Source organism: Rhododendron vialii, chromosome 2a (genome assembly GCF_030253575.1).
Source record: "Rhododendron vialii isolate Sample 1 chromosome 2a, ASM3025357v1".
NCBI classification, from domain to species: Eukaryota; Viridiplantae; Streptophyta; class Magnoliopsida; order Ericales; family Ericaceae; genus Rhododendron; species Rhododendron vialii.
Genome location: NC_080558.1, coordinates 26,332,958 through 26,352,689, shown reverse-complemented (window position 1 = coordinate 26,352,689; position 19,732 = coordinate 26,332,958). Strand labels below are relative to the sequence as shown.

Genomic DNA, 19,732 nt, shown 5'->3' with positions numbered 1-19,732 from the left:
ACGTTTTACAACTGTCGTCTTTTACTTTCAATTACGTTTATATAGCGTCATCTTTATAGATATTAATGACAGTTTCAAACTGTTTGAGATTCAGACTTTTAATGATAGCTCCATAGATGACAGTTTCAAAACTGTCATCTTTCACGTTTAATGACACTTTTAAATTGTCATCTTTTACAATTATTGTAGTAGTGAATGCAGAACGAGCCTAACCTGAACAAGAATCATATAACAGTATTATATATCACTAACTGAACCAATACAATCTGTAGCAATATGGGACTACCTAAGAAAATACCCTTCTAACCTAAGACTAAGCCAACTTAAGTTCAATTAAAAAAACCCAACACCGTAAATACGTGCACAAACCCATGGCAGTCCACCACGTGCACAAACCCTTGCTAGTATAGTATAAATCTTAGATTATATTTACACTATAGCGAAACAACCACCTGCCACCACAACGTCACACACATACAGACTGCCGATCGCCATTACACCCAATAATTTAACTCGGAAGTACTACTCTCCGATCCAAGTTTTCCATTACTGCCGACCAATAGAAAAGAAAGATATAGATTAAGAATTTAGCCTTACCTCTGAAGGTCACCTTAGATTCGACTGTGCGGCTCTTTCTTTTCTTTTCTTTTCTTTTTCCTCAGAACGTTAACTCCAATGTAGAATCCTACTCATCGTATAACATATAGCTTTATGAATTACTCTTAAAACCACCCACTACTCCCGCTGCACCCTAAATTATACCTAACTAATTTATTAGAGTTTCGGTAAGTAAATAGAAAAAATATATCTACTAATAATCTGATCCAATCTAATAAAAACTAACAGAATTATCATTCAGTACCATTGTTTTACTCAAAATCAATCTCATACTCCAAAGATTACAATCGTGTCAATATTACCCATAGCGCGCGCAAAATAATTAATTAGGACCCAACTATAACACTTCAATAATAAATGGCACCATAATTAATTAAATAAATAAAAATGTTAGGCCGTAACATCCTTCCCTCGTTAAAATAAATTTCGTCCTCGAAATTACTTACTAATCTCATTCATACAAATCCGGGTACTTATAGCGCATCTCCTCATCACGCTCTCAAGTGGCTTCTTCAACCGCGTGATTGCGCCACAATACCTTGACAAATAGAATTGTTTTATTGCGAAGCACCTTTCTCCTTCGTATCTAGAATCTCTACGGGTTGCTACAATAAACCATAAAGATCACAGCTATTGGCTGCGATTGTAAGTTTTCTATCACGCTCCTGCTACTGTGATGGATCTGGGTGTAATTGTAAGTCACTCTCTTTTATCACGGTTATAAACCGTGATTAAAAGAGAGAAACAATCACGGCCAATAGGCATGATCGTTTCTCTTTTATCACGGTTATAAGTCGTGATTGTTTCTCTTGAGCATGATCGTTTCTCTTTTTTGGGTGTGATTGTATGTCATTTTAGATCACGGTCTATAATTGTGATTGACAGTTCAAAATAATCACACCATAAACTAAGATGGAAAATCATTGCGCGTGATCTTTTCTTTGTATCTATTAGACCATGTTTTTTTGTCATTGCCAAGTTTCGAACCCACGCACCCTTGGTTGATTTCCCAAGCCCTTACCACTAAGCTAGCCAAGAACTTCTGTTACATTAGGAAAACAAAAATATTTATCTTCCTAAAGTGAGAAAACTTTTTTTTCCTTAAAATTTGCCCAATTTTTTGAAATGCAATTAACATGATATTAAAATATATAAAAATACATATATAAATATGGTTTAAAAAATTTTAAAAATATGACAACATATCTTTTTCCAATCAAAATTAATTGTTGGTCACCAAAGGATTTTCTTGGGGCAAAAAAATTAATTTTAGCCAGTAAATTTAGTAGACAATAGTGTTTTTTGTTGTTGTATGCGCTTTGAATTTTTATCAAACTATCACAACCTGCAGATTGTAACATTATGTATAAACTTTAGAATTTTTTTTATAAACTAACCATTTCACATCGATTTTGTGTTTATATTGAATTTCAATTTCAATGGTGGCTTCCCAATTGGATTTTAATCCTTTTCAGACAAGGCTAAGCCATAATAATATAATTGTTTTTTTACCTAATGTGTCAAACACTTGGAAGACATCCGAAATAACTAAATTTTACTACTACAATACACCATAAAGATCACAACTCGCCCACGTGAAAATCGGGCACTAGTGGAACAGCCCGCCCGTCGTCGAAGAAGCAACTGGGCACTGATGAAACCTAGTTGTGGGATTTGCCCCCGCTCTCTCTCTCTCTCTCTCTCTCTCTCTCTCTCTCTCTCTCTCGCGATCGATTGATCGATCTTTTTGGGCGTGAAGATGAAACGTAAAGATTCAATTTTGGGGTAAGTGTAATTAGGGCTTATCTTCTTACCTTTTGAAAAAAAAAAAAAAAAGAAGAAGAACTTTTCAACGTCCTTAGACGACATCGTTTTCCTCACATAACTTTTCAAAGCTCGCCTAAATGAGTACTAGCCCGCCCACGTGAAAATTCAGACCGTAGGCCTAAATGGGTAGGCTTTTTATCTCGCCGTAAGATTGAGATCATTTATCTCACTTTTTTGCACGCTAAAATTTTTAATCATGTACAAGGGTGAGATCTTTTCACTTTTGTCTCGCCACATGAGCGAGATCTTTTATCTCATTCTTTTTCGCCCTAAAATCTTTTATCACGCGTGTTTGCTCCATAACTGTGATTTTCTTTTACCCGTCGATTGGATGACACGTGGCAATGGTAAAATTGGAGAGATGAAAGGTGATCTTGATCCGCTTTAATAAAGTAGGCTTAATTTAGTCAAATCTAATTAATGTCAATAAAACTGTGATAAAGTTTTAAGGGTTATTTACCTGTCGAGTGACTAGTTTATGGCGTGTTCCTTGTATTAAATATTGTTTCTTCCGTCGATCAAGTGACAGGTGTCAGAAGGGAGTATATCCAACTCTGCCATGATTAAAGGAGCAGTTAAGCACGATTGAAGTGGCAGTTTGTTCCAAACGTGGTTTACTCATTGTACATGGAAGTTATTTGCCAGAAGAGGAAAGAAGAACTCAACTGCTGCTTCAGAGGGAAGATTCAAATTCAAACTTAAGAAGGCCTCTATTTATAATCAAGATCAAGATAGTTTGAAGGACACGCAAACAACGCCAACAGGCCTTTATCTTTTCTTTTCTAGGAGTAATAACTTGCAATTGTTCACTCGATTATCTTAATCGATTGTTCTTCTACCCTGGAGATTAATAAAGTCCATTTTGTTAGTCTTCTTCCACATTCCATCCACTTTATTGTTTGTTTCCAAAGAAGTCCTGAAAACGGCAAGGAACCGAACTCCACTTTCCACATCTACATTTTAGTAGATCGCAATTCAGTTTCTTCGTCGATTTCCTGTCGATTGGGTAGAAATCAGAAAATTAGGTAACAATTTTGGTGCTAGAAGGAGGGCTCTGTTACTAATTTGGAAGTAAGCAATGGCACCAAAAACTAGGAATCAACTGCCAGCAGATGGTAGTAGCGACAATAATTCTGCCAATTCCAATGGTGAAAACGATCTGAATGAAGCAAATGCAGTGAATCCAAACCAAAGGATTCTGATAGGAGGCCAACCAAATGGCTCAGAAATTGAATCATCTGATTTGATTCAACAATTTGCAAGGGTTTTAAATGATCCAGAGAATGAAACTGCCAAAGCATTGATAGTTATGTTCAAGGCTGCTATGGCACGAAATCAACCAACAGTGGAAGTACCAGTTAATGTAAACGTTAATCCTGGGCAAAATAGTGGACTTTCCAATCCCGTTACTGAAGTGCCTTCTTCACAGGTATTTGAGAATCCAACTTTTGAAACTGTTTTTACTGGAGTTAATAGAATTCCAATTGGGAGTCAGCATTTTGGGCAAAATCAAAGTTTTTATCAAAGTATACCAACTGCAATTCCTATTGGGTCAGGAGTTGGAAATAATGGAAATAATATCCCAAATGTGTTCAATGCAGGGATTGAAAGCCAAACTCTTAATCCAAATATAAATAGGAATTATAATAGGAATGTTCCAGATATGGCTAGTGTTGACCCACACATGTATGGGTATGATCCACTGAATAGAATGAGGCAAGATTACCCTTATGGGTATGACAAGAGACCAGAGATTCATAACCAAACAGGGAGAATACAAGAGCCCTACTTGAGGGCTCAACTCCTGAATATCATGCAAGATATGTATGGTCTTGGACTTAGAAGGATTGAAAAACCTATGTTCAGAAAACCATATCCAAATTGGGTAGCAATGTGCCTTTTCCTAGGCATTATAGAATCCCAGATTTAGTTATTTTCAATGGAGAAGAAAATCAGTCAACCATAGAGCACGTGGGAAGGTTTTGCCTACAAATAGGTGAAGTAGATTTAGATGAGGCATTGAAATTAAAATTGTTTCCTCATTCTCTTACTAGGACTGCTTTTTCATGGTTTATAAGTTTACCTCTAAATTCTATACATTCCTGGAGAGAAATGGAGGAACAATTTCATACTCAATTCTTTAGTCATGCACCAGAAATTTCAGTAGTAGACTTGGCCAAAATCAAACAAAGGCTGTGGAGACCCGTAAATTATTATAATTTCAGAAATCGTTTAATGCATGAAAGAATTGTATTATTAATAAAGTTGTATGTTTATTTGTGGGGGTGTACGGATATTTGTCTACCGTTGGGTATCGGACATTCAGAGAATAGTTGGATTTTGAGTTTCGGTGTTGAAATGATGTGTGGAAGTGTTGGTAGCAATCGGGGTTTGATTTGATGAACGTTGGCAAAAAATTTTGAATTTGTCTTTAATGTACAGGTACAGCTTTTTTCAGTACAGGTACAAAGTCTGTAATTGTAATAAATGCCTGTAAGTCTAAGTCTGTAAACTAAGTCTTAGGTCTTAGGTAATAAATATTGTAACCTAAAGTCTTTGTAGTAAATGCATGCCCAGTAACAAAAGTCCTATGCAGTAGAAAAATGGACGGGCACCAATTATGTAAGGCTCTGTGTAAGCCTCCTTACTCCGTCTATAAAAGGAGAGCTTCACCTCTGTAAAAATTAAGTTAATGAAAGCCAGTGTCTTCTTAATATATCCTGTGTCTTGTATTCTCTTTGATCCTAACCTACTTAGTGTTTGTACCCACTTGGTGTCTGTAAATTTGGTATCAGAGCCATGTCTTCCATTCTAGCTTAAACCCTCTTCTGGGAACTTCTTTTCCAAAACTACTTCAAATCTTTTCTAAAAGAAAAACTTGAAGCGTATGCTCTGTGGTTGCCTTCTAAGGATCTTCCACATCAGAAACTTCATCAACTATTTTGGTTAAAATAATTTTGTATCAGTGGGTTAAAGTACCTTGAGACTTTTGGCTATTGAGCAGTGTGTCTCGGTTTATCTACCCTGGTATACAAAATTTTATTAATCAAAAAATTTGGTTGAAATCTTTTACGTTGAGAAAGAAAAGGTTTGCTGTATTAAGGAAAAAGGAGAACCCAGAATTCTACTCTTAAAAATGAATCATCTGTTTACCACCCACTCCTCTGCTACGTCATCCTTAGTCCTTTCATGTTCCTCTACCAGTAGAAATTCCTCATCTTCTTCTTCTAATCTTGAATATTTGTATGAGTTTGAATACCTACCTGATGATAGTAAGGTTCCTCTTACTGATCTCCCTTTCCTAAATCCCTATAATGCTTTTGTCAGACCACAAACTTCTGTAAAAAAGACCGTCACCCAACTTTTCTCCACAAAATGCCCAACCTCCGTAAAAGAGTATGTTCAAGCCTCTAAATTTGATCAGTGCTTCATAGCAGCAACTGAAGCTGAACAACTTTTACCTTTGGAAATCCCGGTTGATTTGCCTCGCCTTTGGCAACAACAAGGATTTACCCATCTTCACTTTGGAGCAATCCGTCTGGCTGTCACTTTCCATGGTAGAAAAGGTTAACCGGTTACTTCCAGACTTGCTCTGGTCGATACTAGGTTTCTACAGTATCAACACGCATGCATCGCTATAGTCCAAACCACTCTAAATGCTGGAACTGTGATTTTTACCTTCTACCCCAATTTCAACATGCCATTAGCAGATCCTCATCTGCTATCCGCCTTGAAGGTCCAAGTTCAAATTGGTGGTGCCGCCCAAATCTCCACCACATATGCAGCAACCCTTCACTACCAAATGGCCTACCGTCTCCAAAATCATGCTTTTGACATGTCCTTACCATCCTCCACAGATGAAGCCCTTTTTCTTACTATAAACGCACCTCACCAAGCTTCTTGTGTCCATGTACCTCGACAAATTTCCCGTCCTGAGCTTCTCAAGCTTCTCCCAGAATCTTGGGTTACAGCTTATGAGAAAAACCAAAACAAGCCCATACCTGTCCAAACATCCAACCCAACTTTCATCACCAAACCTGATGGTACTGTGGAAATCACTTTTCCAAAAGAAACCTCTGCCTCAAATGTCTCAACCCTTACCTATAAATCCTACTTCAAGATTTGGAGAGTCCATCTTTGGGAGCTCATCAGCTTTTCTTCCTCCACCAAAAAGACCATCTCCACCAAAACTTCCTTTCCCAAAGCCCCAGATAAAACCTGTCCAGCCTCCACAAAGTCCATCTCCACCATCTACATCTACATCTACTCCAACTACCTCCACTCCCTCCAAACCATTTGACCCAAACTCAAAGTCACCCCAGTTAATGGTCCAACCAACGTCTAGCCCTGCTAAAAATCCAATCTCCACCCTCCTACATACCTTAGCCACTATACCTGAACCAACCATTGAGTTTGATTCAAATACTGAATCCACAGACTCTATGCCCATTCCTCATGTTTTCATGATGAACCCTGAGAACCCAGAGGAAAATGTTGAAGATCCCATCATTGAAGAAGGTCCTGAGTTTGATACACCCCCTCAAAATCCAACCTTTGATTCCTTCTCACATTCCAACATCCATACCCAAGGTTTCTCTTTTGACACCATTCCCCCGTCAAAATGGTTGGATAAACTTTATGAAATTCATGCTTGGTGCACAGCTGCTATGCTCTCTCCTAATGCTACACTCAGTGATGTCATTACTAAGTGTACAGCGAAATTCCTTGGCCGTCTCCGTCAATGGTATTTAGCTCTGGGTGAGTACCGACAGCTACAACTTAAACAATTGCCAACCCTTGATCAATTCATCTCAGTCTTGCATACTGAGTTTCTTGGTGACCACAACAACATAAAAGAGTTTGTTCGAGAAGAATATCTCAGCATGAAGTGCTGTTCATTCAAAAGGAAAGATCTCGAGATTCATTATGATCGTATGTCTCAGAGATTTTATATTCTCAACGGCATGGATGATGTCAACCTCAAGCAAGCTTTTCTCAATTCCCTTCCTGAACCATTGGGAAATGAGACAACAAGATTACTTCAAACAAAAGGATTGACGTTGAATGCAACATCTCTTGGTGGTATATATCAGCACTCTTTGATTGCCTTGGAAAAATTGTGGAATCACCAGAAATTCCTCAGAACTCTTGAAGAACAGGGAAAACTTCTTGGCAAAGCATGTGACCGACCAGACTTATCTATAAAGTGCAAAGACAAGAAGTTCACTTGCCGTCCTTCATACCGGAAGTCCAAACACTTTCAGAAATGGAAGTTCCAATCTCCTGGCAAGTTTTCAAAGTTTCCAAAATCTGGTAGGTTCTCACGCCGGAAAAAATGGAAATTTTTCAAGAAGAAAAAGTTCAAAGGGCAGCGAAAGTCTGATCGCTGCTACATATGCGGAAAGAAAGGGCACTATGCAAAACAGTGTCCAAATAAAGCAGCAAGAGACAAAATGGTGAACTCTTTGGCTCTCATTGATGATGATCTTGAGGATGCTGATGTTGAATCCCTATTTTCCATTGATGATGAAGCAACAGATGAAGCAATCCTGGCATTCACTTTTGATGACTCAGACGATTCAGCAGAATCAGATGACTCTTCTGATGATCCTGACTCATTCCCCTATGAAGTCCAAACAATTGGGTTTTCCAACATCATGCTGGCTCAGCCTTTAGCCAAGGTCAAAATTTTGTTTGGAAAATATGAGAAACCAATAGCAGTCGTCGCTTTCTTTGATACTGGTGCAGTAGCCTCCATTCTCAACCCAGCAATCCTTCCCAGGTCTTACTGGCAGTCTTGTTTCAGGCCCTTTACAGCAGCTAATGGAGAAACTTTTGTTATCACCCTAATCAGCAAGCCTATTATCATCCAACTTTTCCCAGGATATACCATAAAACACCAAGTCTATGGTTCTGATCTCCTAGGAAAAGATTTATTGTTAGGCTTTGATATTCTCCAAAATCTCAGCAAAGTTTCCTGGCTTAAAAAAGGTTTGAAATACAAAAACTACTTGTTACCCTGGACCACCCAACCAAATCTCTTTTCCATAGAAAACTTCTCCACCATCAAAGAAGCCATAATCCAAACTTCTTGTGCTGAATCCCATTCCCAATTCCTCACCAAATGCTCCAATCCACTTTGGAAAAATCCAGATTTCTTCATTTCTCTTCCTTTTAAGAAAAATGAAGACATCAACCCCACCAAAGCTACCCATCATGGAATGAACCCAGAACACTACCAGCTTGCTCTTCAAGAACTCCAGCAACTTCAATCAGAAGGTTTGATTGAGCCCACAACCTCTCAGTGGGCAAGTGAAGCATTTTATGTCAACAAAAGAACAGAGCAGATAAGAGGAAAGCTTCGCCTGGTTATCAACTACCAGCCTCTTAATCATTTTTTGCAGGATAACAAATTCCCTCTTCCTCGAAGAAGTGTTCTTTTTGCAAACTTGCCTAAAGCTCAAATTTTCTCAAAGTTTGACCTAAAAGCAGGTTTTTGGCAGCTGGGCATCCATCCAGATGATCGTCCTAAAACTGGATTCTGCATTCCAGATCACCACTTCCAATGGTCAGTCGTGCCTTTTGGATTGAAAACAGCTCCATCCCTATTTCAAAAGGCCATGATTCGGGTATTCGCTCCTATACTATCCTCAGCCCTTGTCTATATAGATGATATCCTACTTTTTTCTCCAGATATTGAGTCTCATGTTGTCCTACTACAAATTTTCCATTCCCTAGTCCAAACCCATGGTATCATGCTTTCAGAGAAAAAGATGTTTCTTGCCCAACCAGAAATTGATTTTTTAGGGATGCATATCTCTAAAGGTCAATATACCCTCCAACCTCATATAGCCTCCCAACTTGATCATTTTTCAGATGAAAATCTCACAGTCAAACAAGTCCAACAGTTCCTTGGAATTGTTAACTATATGGCTGATTTTATTCCCAACCTGGCCCAATACCGAACTCCTCTCTCAGCTCTACTAAAGAAAACCCCTCCTTCTTGGTCAACCCTTTGTACCAAAGCTGTAAAAGACCTCAAAGCCCTAACCAAAACTCTTCCTCCATTAACCATACCTTCAGATGGAAAGAGAGTCCTTCAGACAGATGCCTCTGATCTATATTGGGGAGCAGTTCTTTTGGAAGAAAATACAGATCAAAAGCGCAGAATTTGTGGATACAAGAGTGGTGCATTCTCTCCAGCAGAACTTCATTACCACTCTACTTACAAAGAAATTCTGGCAATCAAAAGGAGCATTGAGAAGTTTGAATTTCATCTAATCGGTCATCATTTTCTAATTGAGACTGATATGATGAGTTTCCCCAGTATGCTCAAGTTCAAACAGAAGCACCTTCCAAAGGCACAGTTACTCAGATGGGCAAATTGGTTTTCCAATTGGAGTTTTGATGCTGTTCATATAAAAGGAAAAACAAATGTCCTCCCTGATTTTTTGTCAAGGCTCAAAAGAGAAATCAACCAGTTTTCAAAAATAAAACCACATTCCTTTGTTCCTGGTTGCTTTCCCATGATTTCCTGTTTCCACCCAGTCAATCTCCCTGTCCACCTTCAGTGTCATCTTTTAGAGTTAACCCTTCTTTCTAGATGTGTCCAAATGTGTCAAAACCTTCAACATCTCTGTATTTTCAAGTATGGTCTTGATGAAGGTCCCATAAAAGGTCTACCCTTCCATCCTGTTTATCCATTTCTCACCCAGTTTGAAGTGTCCTACCATAATGTCTTTTATTTCAAAAAAGAAGCTTTTCTCCTCTTATGGTATCTAGTTGATGTATATACTATAAGTGTTTGTTTTAATAAATCAGCAGTCTTGGTCTATTTGGCTCATGCGGTGTTCAATCAAGTTCAACCTCCAGAAGATTTCTTTTTGAAATTTCTTCTGCTCTTTGACAACATACCCTACTGGCAACAGAAGATCAGACAAGTCACCACAGGTCCAGACGAAGACCTCCAATTTGCTTTTTGGACAACTCGCAACAACAGATGTCTTCCTAATCCTGATGGTTCTATTACTTGGAGAAAGGAGTATCACACCATATTCCTTTCAGCATATCAAGAGTCCCCGAGCATTGAGATCCATAGTGGAAATTATCTAGTCATGACTCAAACAATGTATTCACTCAATGGATTAACACCTGCTGGCGTCCCCTCATCTCTCCTCCATTATGAGTCTGCAAATTGGAAATTCAATGATATTATCCGGAAGAATGGCGCCAAAATATCCGCTATCTTTTGGAACAGTATTACTTAACTGACAGAGATGAAGAAAGTAGCTCAGATGATCCAGAGTGACAAGGGTGAAAATTATTGGTGTTTACTGTTTGTTGTTGTATTATTGGTGTGTACTGTAATATAAAGTGTGGTAGTATTGTCCTCTTTCCGGAGAGGGGTGAAAGTTTGTAATTGTAATAAATGCCTGTAAGTCTAAGTCTGTAAACTAAGTCTTAGGTCTTAGGTAATAAATATTGTAACCTAAAGTCTTTGTAGTAAATGCATGCCAGTAACAAAAGTCCTATGCAATAGAAAAATGGACGGGCACCAATTATGTAAGGCTCTGTGTAAGCCTCCTTACTCCGTCTATAAAAGGAGAGCTTCACCTCTGTAAAAATTAAGTTAATGAAAGCCAGTGTCTTCTGAATATATCCTGTGTCTTGTATTCTCTTTGATCCTAACCTACTTAGTGTTTGTACCCATTTGGTGTCTGTAAATTACATCGCGACCAGAAACTGTGAAATGCTTAAATTTCTGGGTACCTGCACCGGTACCGTCATTCCACGGTACCGATACATCGTGCAAAATTTTTGATTTTTCAGCACGCATGACAGCTCACTATAAATACCCCCTTTTACCATTTTTCACACCCAAAACCCTCGAACCAGACCTGGAAACACCCCTTCTCACCTACCCAACTCCAATCTCACACAAAACTTTTGATTTCAACATTAAATCTTCAAGATCCAAGGGTTTTCTTCCTCAAAATCACAAGATTCTTGCATTTGGTGAACCAAGGGTGAGTTTTGTGTTCTTGTTCTCACTCCTTGAAGCTCTACCACGTTTTTCTCTCTCTTCTCTCGATTATTTGTTGATCTTTACTTGTTATTCATATTTTTGGGCTTTATTTGTTCTAGATCTTGTATCCAAGCTTGGGTGAAGCTTGTCTTTGAAGGATTCAAGCTTATTGCTCTTGGTAGACCTAGGGTTTTGCTTAAAACCCATCTAGGTAGGGATTTCTCTCTTCCTCTACATGTTTTGTGGTGACTATGTGGGATTTAGGTGTTTATTTGCTATATATGGTCGAATAGAATATTTTATGGCTTGAGGATTGCATTTTCTTTGATAATGGTATTCTGGTAACGAGTGTCATGGTCCATGAGCTATATGTGTCGTCTTAGATAATGTCGATGTGTGTGGAATGAGTTTATGGCATTGGTATCAATTGTGACGATAGTATGGTTGTTGTGGTTGTTGTGAAGTGAATGGGGGATTTAGTGTGACGCAAGGGGTGGAAACACATGGTTCGCAAGGGGTGGAGTCTATTGTGACGCAAGGGGTGGAAACACAATCTCGCAAGGGGTGGAATTTTGTTGGAAAGGAGTGTGTGCATGTGTGTGTACGTATGGGTTTGTGATTGGAAATTGTTATAACAGTTGTAAAAGGGTTTTGATGTGCTTTATTTAGATTTGTCGTTCAATTTGATTCATTCATGCTTATCATCTCATTGCATGTAGATTTTGTAGAGAATTTTCTACTGGGCTAGTGTAGCTCAGCAAAATCCTTCTTTTCAGGTTCGAACGCAGGACAATAGGTTGCATGACATGGTGTATTTGGAAACGAAGACTTTTGGAAGCTAACATGACTTAGTTACTCATCCACTTTGTATTAGTCTACTTTTGGATAGAGATGGTATTGTAACTAATTTACTTTGTTTGATCTTTTGACATAAGATTGTAATATTCTAAATACTTTGCACATGTATTTAACTTAATTTGGGCCACGGTGCCAAGGATGTATTTTTTTTAACTTGGGGACTTCGTTTGTAATTAAACAGGTGGTAAACCATTTTGGGTATTATTTGTCCTATGCGAGGATCTTTTATCGAAATGATTTATCTATTTATGTTAAAAATCAAGGGCGTGACAAAGGCCTTCAGAGTCTGTCGAGCAATACATTGACTAGATTAAAGAAAGTTAGAAATCAATGTCATTTCTATATTCCAGAGTCTGAGATAGTTAAAATTGCCCAAGAGGGGCTTGAATATGATTTCAAGAAACATATTATTGGAACAAAATTCAGAGATTTGTTTGATTTTACATCAAAGGCCATAGGATATGAGGCTATATTGATGGAAGGTGAATTTCGAATGAATAAATCACTTGGAACATATCATCAAGATGTAGAGGGTGATGTAGAAATTAATGTTGCCCAAGTAATTGGTAAAGGCCCAATTGTTTGTGATACTTTAACAAAGGCTGAGAAGCCTGTGAATATGCCCTCATCTCATCCAAATAGAAGGAATCAAGCAAATTTTTGGCAATACTCATTTGATTTGTCCAAAGCAGACCAATTGTTTGATGAGTTAATCAATAAAAAATTCTTAACTTTGTCACCAGGACACATTATTCCTCCGTAAAAGGATAGGAAAGGAAAAGATTATTGTAAGTGGCATAACCCTTTTAGACATAATACTAACAATTGTGTTACATTTCGAAATTGTGTACATGACCTAATTCAGAAAGGACTGTTACAGTATGCTAAAGGAAACAAAGAAGTTATGGGAATTGATATTGATCCTTTTCCATTAGTGGAAGTCAATGTGGTGACTACCTAGCTGAAGAAAGGGAAAATGGCATCTCAAGTTGAAAGAAGAATTCAGGAAGAGGAAGAAATCATGGAGACTGAAGAAGAGTCACATGTGAAACAAAAATTTGAAAATTATTTCTGTTTGAGATGTGACAAGGAGATCAAGTCAGGGGAAAAGATTATTACAGAAAAGGAATATAATGGGACCTATGCTAAAGGTTCTATAAGATTTAATACTATGGGAAGCAATGATTTACAGATTTATGTGGGTCCAAAGTTAATTTTTGAAGGTGAAGATCCTGGAATTTTCATACCATCTGAATCACTCAAGTGGTATGGGGATGATGATGGGCCATTCCTATTTAAAGGATATCTTGTGATTCCAGCATTGCCAGGAAAGCCAGACACTAATTTGATTTATCCACCAATGTTCACAAATGAAAGGGGAAGAGGTTTTTACCCGAGAGGTATGAGAGCAAGAGGAAGAATGCCTTTCTTCAGAGGTGGCTATCAAGGAAGAATGGTTATTCCACCAAATATTGAACATCACAGGTGGGATACAGTGAGGCATCCTAAATTCCCAAATGTTGGGGAATTTATTCCTATTACTAATACTCAAAAAAGGAGATTGCAAAGGAAAATTTCAGAAAGAGAGAGGAGAGATCCACAGATGATGATGGAATCGACTCAGTGGCTATAAATAAAGGCCAAAATAGCACCAAATCATGCTGCCCCTATGGTTTGGACTAGAGAACCAACTGTACCAATCGCACCAGTTGTGCCTAAACAGAAGGTGAAGGAAATAGAAAAAACTGGGGGGCAAACAAGCAAACCAACTCTTGCCCAATGGCTTGGGGGGCAAGGTTCAAGTTCATCTGGAAATTCTGCTCTGTCGATTAAGGAACAAAAGGCAGAATTCAAGAAAAGTTTGAAGAAGAAGATGGAAGAATTTCAGCAGGTGTTAATGGAAGATGATGAAGATGATGATTTGCTGTCAGTTAACAGTTCAGATAAGATGAAGGATGATTTCAAAGAAGATAAGAATGAAGTAGACTCTCAAAAGTTTGCATCTTTTGGTCAACCATTGGATACCATCCAATTCGGGTCAGTTTCCCCTACCAAGTTTCATCCTACCAAGTTTCATTGCAATATGATTTTGGTTTTGCCAAAAACTTTTTAGGCAAAACCTAATTAACCTACAAGTTTGGAAGGGGATGTTGAAGACAGAACAGATGCTATAGTTAGAATAAATGAACAAAAGAAAGATTCTAAGTAGGAGTCTATACAAATTGAGAAAGATGCAAAAGGAAAAGATATTGTTGTTTTATGACCTCCTGATGATGCCTTGGTTAGGCATTTAAAGCCATTACATGTTATGATACATACCAATGGTCAACCTATTAATAAGGTTTTGATTGATAATGGAGCTATAGTGAATATCTTGCCTTCAAAAATGATGAAGGTTTAAACAAAAATGAATCAGACTTAATCCCAACGGAGGTAACAGTTGGTAACTTTGCAGGAGGTTGTTCACCTGCTAAAGGAACGGCTTTGTTTGGTTGAGAGTTTAGTTTAGTTTAGTTTAGTTTTGGTAATGGGTGGAGAGAGAAATAGGGTAATGATTGAAGAGAGGGGTAATGATTGGAGAGAGATAGAGAGAGATGAAAAAGTAATAATTGGAAAAATAGGGTAATGATTTGAGAAAGAAGTAGGGTAATGATTGAAAAACAAAACTAAAACAAAACAAAACTATGAACCGAACAAAGTCGTTATCTCTTTGCAATTACAGATTGGTAATAGAAAAATGAACACTACTTTCTTTGTTATTGATTCATCATCCAATTACAATGCCTTGTTAGGCAGAGATTGGATTCACATAAATAGGTGTGTTCCTTCTTCTTTACACCAGGCATTGATATTTTTGAAGCAAGGGCAGAACAAAGAAGCTACAGAGATGGAGATTTTCTGGGCAGATAAACATCCATTCAAAGTAGATACCAACGTCAATGTCAATGTGGAAGCAGGCCTTTATGATGAAGATTTGTGGCCCATTCAAATTGAAGATTTAGCGGTAAAGTCAGTAGGAGCAAGTCTCACTGAAAGCCAATTTCTCAAATATATCAAAGATTGGTTTTCAGGAGCTAAGTACGGATTTTGTTAGACCTAATATAATACTAAGGTCTAGTGGCTTTGAATCGAAGGTTTCTCATGTCTAGTAGTATTTTTTATTACGTAGATGAAGAGTTGGCTACCTTAAAAGCCACCTTTAAGAGATTGTTTTCTTTTATTATTTCTAGGAAGTTGGAGGCTAATGAGCCTATTTCATGTAATTGGGTAGATTGTGTGGTAGATGATAGTCCTTTAACTCTTAAAGAATTAGCTATGGAAGATCTTAAAGCTGCTCCTGCTAAGCTTGATGATCTTAAAGCAGAAGTTAAGGATCCTTTGGAGGATTTTAATGTAGGGACAGAAGATGATCCTAAAGTTCTTCATGTATGTGCTTCTTTACCTGATGAAATGAAGGATCGTTTGAAGTATTTATTGTCTGAATTGAAAGATTGTTTTGCTTGGGATTATCCTGATATGCCTGGTTTAGATAGAACTTTGGTTGAACATAAGATTCCTATTAAAGAGAACTTTGTTCCATACCAACAAACTCCAAGACAAATGACACCTGAAGTGCAAAGATAAGTAAAGAAAGAGATGGAATGATTGTTTAAAGCCAAATTCATTAGGCCTGTTAGATATGTTGAATGGATTTCTAATATTGTTCATGTGATAAAAAAGAATGGAAAAGTTAGAATATGCATTGATTTCAAAAATTTGAATATAGCATCACCTAAAGATGAGTATTATATGGCTGTTGTAGACCATTTGGTGGATGCAACTGCAGGTCATAAATTTCTTTCTTTTATGGATGGATATTCTGGTTATAATCAGATATTCATTGCTGAAGAAGATACAAACAAAACTACATTTAGATGTCCAAGATATATTGTACTGTTTGAATGGATTGTAATGGCATTTGGATTAAAAAATGCAGGTGCAACTTATCAAAGAACGATGAATGTAATCTTTCATGACCTGATTGGAAGGTTCATGGAAGTTTATATTGATGATGTGGTAGTTAAATCTCACACATTTGATGAGCATATTGATCATTTAAAGCAAGTTTTGCTAAGAATGAGACATTATCAACTCAAAATGAATGCAACAAAATGTGCATTTGGGGTCACTGCTAGAAACTTTCTTGGATTCTTAGTACATAAGAAAGGAATTGAGATTGATAAGGATAAGGCAAAATCAATTATAGAAGCACAACCCCCAACAAATAAACAAGAACTTCAACAGTTCTTAGGACAAGTTAACTTCCTTAGAAGATTCATTTCTAACTTGTCTGGGAAGACTCTTGCTTTTTCACCACTCTTGAGATTGAAATCTCAAAAAGATTTCAAGTGGAAAGAAGAACATCAAAAAGCTTTTGAGTTTTTAAAACTATCATTAACTAAGCCTCCTGTTCTTATGCCACCAATATATGGCAAACCATTGAAATTGTATATTTTAGCTAATCATGAGTCGATTGGCAGTCTTTTGGCTCAAGATAATGAAAATGGACATGAGCAGGCTATATATTATCTTAGTAGAAGATTAAATGAGTGTAAAATAAAGTATAAACCAATTGAAAAATTATGCCTTACATTATATTTTTCTGCAATCAAATTGAGGTATTATATGTTACCGTTGACGGTACATGTGATTGCACAAACTGACATCATTAAATATATTTTAACCATACCTATATTAAGAGGTAAGCAGGGCAAATGGCTCTTAGCATTAGTTGAATATTGTTTACAATATGTGCCTCAAAAGGCAGTAAAAGGTCAAGCATTAGCTGATTTTCTTGTAGATCATCCTAATATGTTAATGGAGAGGGATGAATTTGAGGTTCATATGGTTGAAATAAGACCATGGAAATTATCATTTGATGGTTCTAAAACCGATAAAGGGGTTGAAGCAGGTGTAGTTTTTATGTCTCCTAAAGGAGAACTATTGCAGTTTTCTTTCCAACTAGATGAAAACAGAATTGTGTCCAATAACCAAGCTGAGTATGAAGCTTTAATTATTGTTTGTAAATTGCAAAATAATTAAATGTGAGATATTTGAATATTACGGGGGACTCACAGTTGGTGATTCGACAGGTAACAGGTGAATACAAGTGTTATCATCCCTTATTAGAATTACAACTGCAGAAAGTTAAAATTCTTATGTCATACTTTGATGATATACAGTTACATATTTTTAGATTAGAAAATGGTGATGCCAATCAAATGGCACAAATAGCTTATGGAATCAGAATTCCAGAAGGGCAAAATGAGAAATTAATAAGGGTGCAAAAAAGATTTTTGCCTTTCTCTATTGAAAGAGATAGAGATGATTTGGATGTTATGGAAATAACCCTATTTGATGATTGGAGGATTCCAATAAAAAGATTTTTAGAAAATCCAAATGAAAAAACAGATAGAAATATAAAACAAAGGACAATTAATTACATTATCTTGGGTGATGATTTATTTAGAAAATCATCAGATGAGGTGTTATTGTTATGTATTGCGAAACCTCAAACAATGACAGTGATGGGAGAAGTTCATGAGGGAATCTGTGGATCTCATCAGTCTGGAGAAAAGATGAAATGGTTACTTAAAAGATATGGCTATTATTGGCCAACTATAAGAAAGGATTGTATTTCATATGCAAGGGGTTGTAAAAAATGTCAGCAACATGGACCAATTCAGAGGATTCCAGCCTTTCCCTTACAATCAATTGTTAAACCATGGCCTTTTTAGAGGTTGGGCAATTGATATGATTGCTGAAATTATACCTCATTCTTCTTTGCAACATGAGTATGTAATGGTGGCTACTGATTATTTCACAAAGTGGACAGAAGCTATTCCGTTAAAAAAGTGTAGCTCAAGAACAGGTAATTGATTTCTTAGAGGAATATATTTTCTGTCGATTTGGCATTCCTGAAACAATTACGGTTGACCAAGCATTTGTATTTAATGGTTAAGAGGTAATGGCTTATGCTAGTTCATTTGGAGTCAAAATTTTAAATTCTTCTCCTTATTATGCTCAAGCGAATGCGCAAGTGGAATCTACCAATAAAATTATTAAAAATACCTTGTCAAAAATGATTACCAATAATCCCAGAGAATGGCATGATTTATTTCCAAAAGTTCTATGGGCTTACAAAATGTCAAAAAGGGATAGTACAAAAGCTACACCATATGAATTGGTATATGGACAAGCTGCAGTTTTGCCCGTCGAGATTAATGTTGCTTCTCACAGAATTGCTAGGCATTATGATCCATGTAATTTTGATTTTGAAGAAGCGATGTATAGAGAGTTAGATGGACTGGAGGAGTCCATAATTGATGCTTTAAGCAACATACAAGCATAGAAGAAAAAACTAGAAAGAGTTTACAATAAAAGAGTTCATGCAAAATCATTTGCAGAGGGTGATTTAGTATGGAAGGCAATTTTGCCATTAGACAAGAAAAAGAAAGGAAAATTTGGCAAATGGTCTCCAAATTGGGAGGGACCATTTCGTGTATTAAAAGTTTTGAGAGGTGGGGCTTATCAACTGGAATCAGTTCTTGGAATTGCACATGAGAGAACGATTAATGGGAAATACTTGAAAACATACTTTCCATCTCCCTGGGAATCGATTGATTCATGAGAAATTACTAAATTGAAAGTGATTCAAAGACAAGTGATCATAACATAAAAGCCTATAGATTGAGGCTTACTTTTTCATTTATAGTAGAAACATATTACATAGCCTGCTTGAAAGGAAATAAAAACTAAAAACAAAAGTGGGACATAGGAAAAGCCTACAAATCTAGGCTTCGATGGGCGCAATGGGGTTGCCCTCAGCGTCAAACTGGATGATTTCAAAGTAGTGTGGGAAACTCCAAGTCACAAACACATGAAATTTATCCCAAGCATAGGTCAGGAAGTCATGTTCTTTGTCCCTGGCCATCTCTTCTGCATCCATCTTTATTTTCTTATCCACCAAGGGCCTCATGGCCATCACCTTTATCTCAGCTTTGGCCAGAAGTTCAGCCTTCCTATGGGTTTTTCTCTTCAGCCAATTCTGATGTTTTTTGAGAAGAGTCTTCGAAGGATTAGGATGTAAGACCCAAGTAGAATTGTTGAGTTCCAACACTTTGTTATGGAGTTTAACCACTTTTTCATGGTTCACTTGATAATCAACCCAGAATGGGTCATAATGAGGAGCAGTGCTCACTTTCATCCAAAGCCTTATAAGAGGCAAAGCAGATTTAAACCCATGAAGATGAGTGGTAATGAGACTACTTTCATAAAACTGAAGAGTTTCACAGGCCCATAGAAAGTTTAGGTATGGAACATGTTCTTCCAAAATGTAAATATCCAAAAAAGCAAAAGCAGCCA

General features: G+C 37.1%; 1 protein-coding gene across 1 annotated transcript; it reads left to right on the top strand.

Moving 5' to 3' along the window:
• The first annotated feature begins 16,117 nt into the window (after positions 1-16,117).
• Positions 16,118-18,719, top strand: LOC131317365 (uncharacterized). Its single transcript, XM_058346922.1, has 5 exons — positions 16,118-16,919; positions 17,136-17,386; positions 17,461-17,954; positions 18,037-18,239; positions 18,331-18,719. Exons 1-5 carry the CDS (start codon positions 16,118-16,120, stop codon positions 18,717-18,719), a joined length of 2,139 nt encoding a protein of 712 aa, XP_058202905.1.
• The last annotated feature ends 1,013 nt before the right edge of the window (positions 18,720-19,732 follow it).